This window comes from Salvelinus sp. IW2-2015, unplaced genomic scaffold, assembly GCF_002910315.2.
Source record: "Salvelinus sp. IW2-2015 unplaced genomic scaffold, ASM291031v2 Un_scaffold1052, whole genome shotgun sequence".
Lineage (NCBI taxonomy): Eukaryota > Metazoa > Chordata > Actinopteri > Salmoniformes > Salmonidae > Salvelinus > Salvelinus sp. IW2-2015.
In genome coordinates this window covers 281716-290645 of record NW_019942706.1, presented here as the reverse complement: position 1 = coordinate 290645, position 8930 = coordinate 281716, and the positions used below count along the sequence as shown (strand labels likewise).

General features: G+C 42.1%; 1 protein-coding gene across 1 annotated transcript in view; it reads right to left on the bottom strand.

Annotated features, from left to right (window-relative positions):
- Positions 1–273: 273 nt before the first annotated feature.
- Positions 274–8930, bottom strand: part of LOC112069579 (procollagen C-endopeptidase enhancer 2-like) — a 29930-nt gene continuing 21273 nt past the window's right edge. The window contains exons 7-9 of the mRNA XM_024136920.2: positions 5902–5985; positions 4199–4366; positions 274–1387 (exon numbers count right to left, since the gene is read on the bottom strand). Coding sequence (XP_023992688.1) covers positions 1257–1387; positions 4199–4366; positions 5902–5985 — 383 coding nt within the window. The 3' untranslated portion in view covers positions 274–1256. The remainder of the gene's footprint in view (positions 1388–4198; positions 4367–5901; positions 5986–8930) is intronic.

Here is an 8930-nt window from a genome sequence, read left to right as displayed (position 1 = left end):
TCAGCCCTACCAACAGCTGCCTCCACACCTGACCAATCCCAGTGCTCGATGGAGCATTCAGCCCTACCAACAGCTGCCTCCACACCTGACCAAAGTTACCACTAACTCTATGTAGACCAAATATAACGGTTATTTATCTTCATATATACAATGTTATCATGACAAATGACAAGTTACTACTGGTCAATTAATTAAAGATGACACTCCATATGAAGAATCACCTCGTTATAATAAACTTCATTTAAAAAAATGTATTTGGTCAGATGAAAATAATAAAATATAAATAACATTTACTAATTGAAAATACTTTATATTGATTAAGGAAAACTCCACCCAAAAACTATATTTTGGCAAAATGCATCATACCGGCTGTATTTCGATATTTTGAAAGTTATATATCTTGAAAAAGTGATTAGTGACATACAAAACATTTTGGGACTATATCAACAACGGACTAATGAAACAAATACTAAAAGATCGTTTTTGAGAGGAATTTTCCTTTAAGTTCACATCTTCACTTTTTATTACAAACATTACATTTGAATGTAAGGCGACCAAACCAAGCTGACATAATGAGGAGTGCTATGTTGTATCCATTTATCGTAAAAGCTTTGGCTAATAAGTGACAGTACTAAACAGAACACCAGAATGACACCAAATCATTCCATTGGGAATAGTATATATTAAACTATTGCACTTTTCGACCCCACATAAAATACCTCCCATATCCAAAGTGAACATGGAGGATAAAGAGCAGTTAGTAAACACTGTCCTTAAAACTACAACACCCAGTCCTCAATAATGGACTTCCTGTAACCAAACCACATGTTTGATCCAAGCCAACACTCATTGTGACATCTGGTTGTTTTCAGTGGGCTTGAAACGTGAGAAAATGTTGTTTATTAAACAGGAAAAAAAGGGAACTAACTTAGGTATTAGCATATTGCAAAACATTTTCTACTGTTTCGTTCCAACTAGTACTCTCTATCTTCCTCTCCTCCTTCAATTATTACACTCACATCTTCACATTGTGCTCAAAACAGGTCCAGCTCAGAGGAGAGAAAAACAACATGGAAAAAGAATAGAAAGAGAAACAAACAGCCAATCACAGCCTGAGCTCTGTAGACTAGTCCTGTGGTGACGGATGAGAGGTGATGAGGGGCGGAGCCAGGGCATGCTGGGCGGAGACTAATACGAACAACGTTACATGGTGTGGGGGGGGGGGGGGTGGAGACTCAGGCAGCATGTAGCTGATCTCAGCAGCGTTTGGTCTTCAGTACATTGAGGCCCCTCTGGTTCTTGGCCTTGAAGGCCATAACGAAGTGATGTGGGGCGATCTTCCCCTTTCCATCCTCGTCCGCTGAGCCCATGAAGATGTAGTTGAGGCCTAGTGGGATCACAAAGAAAGAGGCTGAATGCAGTGAACGGCAGGGACATTCAGGAAGGTAGCACATCAGGGTCTCCTCAGGTATCCTAGTGGTTAGAGTGTTGGGCCAGTAACCGAAAGGTTGCTGGGTGGAATCCCTGAGCTGACAAGATACAAATCTGTTGTTCTGCCCCTGAGCAAGGCCGTTAACCCAGTGTTCCCCGGGCGCGGAGGATGTCAATTAAGGCAGCCCCCCTGCACCTCTCTGATTCAGAGGGGTTGGGTTAAATGCAGAAGACACATTTCAGTTGAAGGCATTCAGTTGTACAAATGACTAGGTATCCCCCTTTATCRTCTGGGTTCCATATACAGTGTGTTTATAAACATATACTGTTTGTGGGTTTATATTCAAGTTATGGATCAACGGCTGAGGGAAGGTACTGATCTTTTTCGACAGTGACTTTTGCCGCTTACCTCAGACTTTGGTCAAACTCCTTCAGATGAGCTTGAAGGTGGAATACAGCAATGGAGGCAAACTCAGAGCCATACACAAGATAGTCTGTGGAAACACCTGCAACTGGGGTCTAGCGTTCCTATCACAGGAGGTTGGTGGCACTTTATTTGGGGAGGACGGGCTCGTGGTAATGGCTGGAGTGGAATCAGTGGAATGGTATCAAATACTTCAAACATGGTTTCCATGGTTTCCATGTGTTTGATGCCATTCCATTTGCTTCATTCCAGACATTATTATGAGCCGTCCTCCCCTCAGCAGCCTCCACTGGTTCTTAATTATCTTGTATATGTGGGACACTCCTCTGTTACATGCATTTTTCACACTCAGTGCCACACTTCAAAGTCACGTGAAACTGTGTCAGTATTACTAATTTATAGAATTTGAACTGAAAGAAAAACACATTGYCTCGATGGTGCTATTCATTAGAATAGAGAAAATACATAAAAAATMTGCAACTTGTATCTACAGGCCACATTATGGTTCTTTCATTATTTACCTTAACTGGCGTTAGTGTGTAATCCTAACCTTTAACTTTTAGGTCTTAACTGTATGCCAAATAACCTACACGCCAATCACCAAATGCTTTTGGGAACAGGCAGAAAAGAAAGTTTARATCGATCCACAGAGGCAAAAAGGGACAATGTCGGAGTTTAATTCAATAAGAGGAAAAGCTGTGAAATGGAGAGTTGAAAATAAAGACAAAAGAAGGCCAGAAAAGTCATGTTTGGGAATTATTTGGTGAAGTGGTAAAAGATTATTATAGCACTATGTTATGTGTGATGATGCGAYGCGCTGTACAAATTCCACAGTCACAAGACAGGAACTTCAAACAGGCCTTTGGCACATCAAGGCAACTGTAGCCTACAGTTCAGATGGGTTGAATGGAAACTGAAGTCTGGACACTGACTGTAGGTCTATAACCTCTCACATAGCCTTCATATTAACTCCTGCAGAATTAAGCAAATTATACACCAATTGTAGGCAACATTTTGTCTCAGGAACAGGAGTGGAGAAATAGGATTTCTTTCTTTCCAGCATCTTGATAGAATGAGAATGCTCAGTTAGATACTGTCTTGTAGAGGTGCTGTCTTTATCAGCATCATAACAGCTGATAGTATTTCAACCACAGTTAGATACTGTCTGTAGAGGTGCTGTCTTTATCAGCATCATAACCGCTGATATATTTCAACCACAGTTAGATACTGTCTGTAGAGTGCTTCTTTTATCAGCATCATAACAGCTATAGTATTTCAACCACAGTTAGATACTGTCTGTAGAGGTGCTGTCTTTATCAGCATCATAACAGCTGATAGTATTTCAACCACAGTTAGATACTCTCTGTAGAGGTGCTGTCTTTATCAGCATCATAACCGCTGATAGTATTTCAACCACAGTTAAAAGTATTTCAACTGAAATCTTATCAGGAACATGTTGGGTCGTTTCCACAGCTTTCTATTTCCTGACAACTGGTCAAACTGATGTCATTTCCTGTTTTTTTGTTGTTGTTGTTGAGATATTGCATTTTCTCCCCGGTCCCTAAACGTCATTGCTACGAGAAAGAAGCAGAGACGACAGAAAAAACGTTACCAATGTCAACTAGATTGAAGCATTCATTCAATCGATTTGTGACATTATTTTGGTGAGCGAGAGTTTATTTAGTCTTCTAGGGCAACATGTAACGACAGAAAAGAGGCGCAATGTATCGAATTATAAACAACTCGACTAATAAAAACCAAAATGTCTGAAATTATAAGCAGAAACCTGTGTTTATGAGGCAAAAAAATCATCTTCTCTGACTGTAGCCTACAGCACGTTTTCTGTATTAGTTAGGTTAGGGGCGGGTGTGGGCCTCAGATTTGACACTTTATCTCATGTAGTCGGGCAGTTGCGGATAGGTTATTACCAATTGCGGGTCGGTGCGGGTGAACAAACAGCTGACCCGCACACCATAATGCATATCATGGTGAATGTCTATCATGGACTAATACCTGGTGCTATCATGCATATCATGGTGAATGTCTATCATGGACTAATACCTGGTGCTATCATGCATATCATGGTGAATGTCTATCATGGACTAATACCTGGTGCTATCATGCATATCATGGTGAATGTCTGTTACTAAACCAAGCCAAACTGATGAATATATCCAGGGGAGAGTGAGCCCCAGAGTCCCCTAGTAGTGGTCCACATAGCTCTGGTCCTGGGCTTTACGGGCAGTTCGAGCCTTCTTCAAGCCCATAGACAATATAAAACCGCTTGAGCAGCACATAACGCCCTGGACCAGAGCTGTGGCTCGTTGTTGTACTACTACTCACCTCGTCTGATGAACGGACACTTCTTGCAGAGGACGATGATCTTGGTGCTCATGGTTTTGCCGGCCTGCTGGATGGCCAGGTTGCTTTCTTTGTAGACGTTGATGATGGAGATGGTGGCGTACACGCTGCCTCCTCGCACCGCCGCCGTGATGACAGTTCCTGTTATCACTGTCACAGAACCACAGGGAGTTTAGAGGGCTGGGATTGGTGTGCTGAACAGAACCACAGGGAGTTTAGAGGGCTGGGATTGGTGTGCTGAACATAACCACAGGGAGTTNGAGGGCTGGGATTGGTGTGCTGAACAGAACCACAGGGAGTTTCGAGGGCTGGGATTGGTGTGCTGAACAGAACCACAGGGAGTTTAGAGGACTGGGATTGGTGTGCTGAACAGAACCACAGGCGCTCAACAAAACCCGCTTTCGATTTATAGTCTGAAAACTGTGTTATCGTCATGAAACGGTGGAGCATAACTCGACAATATTAAGTCGTAGGATCAAGATTGAATATCTTTCAATACGAATACTGTGAGGCTGGGACGTTTTCAGCCATGGAAGCCTTCATCAAAATGTACTGGTTGAATAGAACATAATGAAAACCATGTGTAAACAYGAAGTAAAAGACGTGTCAGTCGAGTTGTCTGTTAGGTCCTTTTGTGTCTAGCCTAGTCATTCGAACGTGTGATGTAACGCTCTTGGCTTGATATGACTGCAGACTGTCTGCCAATGTATTATACAAGAACATTTTCCACCAACACCACATTACTGGGATTCACTGACAGCCAGTGAGCCAGAACCCTTTTCCATGCAAATCTGACCTAATCTCCCTGAGAAAAAAGCATGACTAAAATACCTGTCTCATTCCATCAACATCTGTTCAGAGAAAAAAATAACGAAAAGAGGTAGTCTAAAGGACGGAGCAGCAAACGGAGGTCATGGAGTATGTTGGRTGAATCAACACTTTCTGTTAGCAACACTTTTCCTTCAGTCAGGCTCTGTTTACTCTGTGAGAAGAGAACTGTGTCTGTCCCACGCAAATTCACTGCCCTCTCAGAAAACACTCAAGGAAGCTTCTGTGACGCGCTGAAACAACCCAGAAGGCCAAGGGTAGTGTGTCATGATGGAGGGGGCCATGACAACATGGGTTTGTTGTGGGAGGGATGGTTCATATGGACTGGGATTAATGTTGGGAGGATTTTCTGTCACCCCCATTGCTGCTACCCTCTGTTTATTATGTATGRATAGTCACCTCACCCCTGCCACCCCTGCCTACAAATGGCCTCGACTAACCTGGAACCCCGCATATTGACTCGGTACCGGTTCCCCCTGTATACAGCCTCGTTATTGTTATTTTATCGTGTTACTTTTTATTATTTTTTACTTTAGTTTTTTTGGTAAATATTTTCTTAATTTTTCTTGAACTGCACTGAGGGTTAAGGGCTTGTAAGTAAGCATTTCACGGTAAGGTCTACACTATTACACGCATGTGACAAATAAAGTTTGGATTTGATTTTAACTGACACACAACACACAGCACACACACACCAACACACACACACACACACACACACCCAATGTACACACTGTTGACCTGTTGTTGTTTGTTCCTGTAGCTAAGTATTTGTGACAGTAGTACTGGCAGCTTTAGGTATGGCAGCCATAGTAATAGATGTACCATTAGCTGTGGGAAAATAGTATTTATCCTACCGAAGTCACTGGTACAGTAGTTGCTCTCAACGGTTCCACTTCTTTTGCATTTCTGCTGGCACAGAGCTACAGAGTACTTCAGAGCTGGGGGAGACATGGAAAAAAAAAGAGAACACAGTCCCTTAATTCACATTCTTCCACATTCAGGTGATGCTAGCAGGTAGGATTTGGGTTGATTTTATTTCACCTCGAGACAATTCAGGGAATGCATTGAAATCAAACATAGGCTAATTAAATAGGATAAACACGTCCGATTGAAAACTGTAAGTAACTTAGAATCCTACCAGTGGAGGCTCCTCAGAGGAGGAAAGGGAGGACCATCTTCCTCAGTGAATTTCAGAAAATGTAAATAGTGAAACATTTTGAGATAAAACTACAGTTAAATATATTCAAGTCACCAAATAATTGATTAAAACACACTATTTTGCGATGAAGGTCTACAGTACCCTTAACAGCAGTCTGTAAGGTAGCACCTTGGTGTCGCCGGAGGACAGCTAGCTTCCMTCCTCCTCTGGGTACACTGACTTCAATACAAAATGTGTCAACGGTGGTGGCTGTGTGTAGCGGTTAGCGGTCATGATATGAAGGTTTGGCTTGGAAAGTTTTTTTTGCCTGTTCACAGACAGCTGATGTGTTGTGCACTGAAGTCCACAAGCGAAGGGAAAAGGTGAGAGGAGGAGAGTGCGTAGATAGATAGGAGAAGGAATTATATATACAACCAGCTGTTTGTATGTGGCTGCTATGAAAGTGAACTGTGTTTGCATGTGATCAGGGGTGTAATCATTGTCCCGATTCTGTTGAAAAACGTTTCTTAAATGGAATGAAATGGGGATAAACATACCTGAATTTGTCCAATAGAAACTCTTGTTTGCAACTGTTGGACTAATGATTACACCCTAAATAAGCTACATGCAGGCAAGATTGTGAAATTATCTCGACCTGTGCGCACCTACGRTGTAAACTTTCATTCATAGGCTAGGTTGTCGCAACCTCATGATGGGTACAGGGAAAATTTAGTATTATGAAGTAGCCTAAACCTATCGATGATACATTGAGTTGGGTGAATGGAATATGAATGACAGTCATCCAATATGCTGTTCATAATTAATTTTGTATCCTCCCTCATCTTAAACGGCACCAACCACCACTGAATCCTACATAACGGTTCACATTATTATTTTAACCTTTATTAAGTAATAATAATATTAATAAAAACAATCAAATAATGATGTACTGTTCATGCTCAAAGTATAGGTGTGCCGCCCCAGCAGGTAGCCTAGCGGTTAGAGCTATTGGACTCGTAACCAAAAGTTTGCTAGATCAAATCCCTGAGCTGACAAGGTAAAAAGCTGTTGTTCTGCCCCTGGACAAGGCCACTGTTCCTAGGCCATCATCATAAATAAGAACTTGTTCTTAACTGGCGTGCCTAGTTAAATAAAGATAAAACAAAAATTGGTTACTGATGGCTACCATCTGTTTTTAAAATCAAAGCTACTATGGTAGTGTATAGTGAAGACTAGAAAATGACTCTCCAACCACTGTCCAAATGTTATTTTTACTGGTGGAGAACAAAACAGCTGAAAGATAAGACAATCTGAGGCAGTCATCACAGGGCCCAGATGACATCATGGCGGGGGGCTGCCAAGGCAATCATCTGACTAGGGATTTGATATTGTGAGTACTGGCCTCATTGAAAGAAAAACAATAAAGGGTTGTGTGTGCGCCCTAAAAACATTCCTTACCCCAGGATACTTCAACTGGTGACTATCATTCCTTACCCCAGGATACTTCAACTGGTGACTATCATTCCTTACCCCAGGATACTTCAACTGTGACTATCATTCCTTACCCGCGGATACTTCAACTGGTGCTATCATTCCTTACCCCAGGATACTTCAACTGGTGACTATCATTCTTACCCCAGGATACTTCAACTGGTGACTATCATTCCTTACCCAAGGATACTTACCTGGTGACTATCATTCCTTTACCCAGGATACTTCAACTGGGACTGTCATTCCTTACCCAGGATACTTCAACTGGATCTATCATTCCTTACCACAGATACTTAACTGGGGACTATCATTCCTTACCCCAGGATACTTCAACTGGTGATCTATCATTCCTTACCCAGGATACTTAACTGGGGACTATCATTCCTTACCCAGGATACTTCAACTGGTGACTATCATTCCTTACCCAGGATACTTCAACTGGTGACTATCATTCCTTACCGGATACTTCAACTGGTGACTATCCATTCCTCCAGGATACTTCAACTGGTGACTATCATTCCTTACCCCAGGATACTTCAACTGGTGACTATCATTCCTTACCCCAGGATACTTCAACTGGTGACTATCATTTCTTACACCAGGATACTTCAACTGGGGACTGTCATTCCTTACCCAGGATACTTCAACTGGAATCTATCATTCCTTACCCAAGGATACTTCAACTGGGGACTATCATTCTTACCCCAGGATACTTCAACTGGTGATTATCATTCCTTACCACAGGATACTTCAACTGGGGACTATCATTCCTTACCAAGGATACTTCAACTGGTGACTATCATTCCTTACCCCAGGATACTTCAACTGGTGACTATCATTCCTTACCAGGATACTTCAACTGTTGACTATCATTCCTTACCACAGGATACTTCAACTGGTGACTATCATTCTTACCCAGGATACTTCAACTGGTGACTATCATTCCTTACCCAAGGATATTCAACTGGTGACTATCATTCCTTACCCCAGGATCATTCAACTGGTGACTGTCATTCCTTACCACAGGATACTTCAACTGGTGCATATCATTCCTTACCTCAGGATACTTCAACTGGTGACTATCATTCCTTACCCCAGGATACTTCAACTGGTGACTGTCATTCCTTACCTCAGGATACTTCAACTGGTGACTATCATTCCTTAACTCAGGATACTTCAACTGGTGACTATCATTCCTTACCCAGGATATTTGGGGTGTTTACTAGTCCCCCTTCCCCTTAGCTCTGTCCTAGT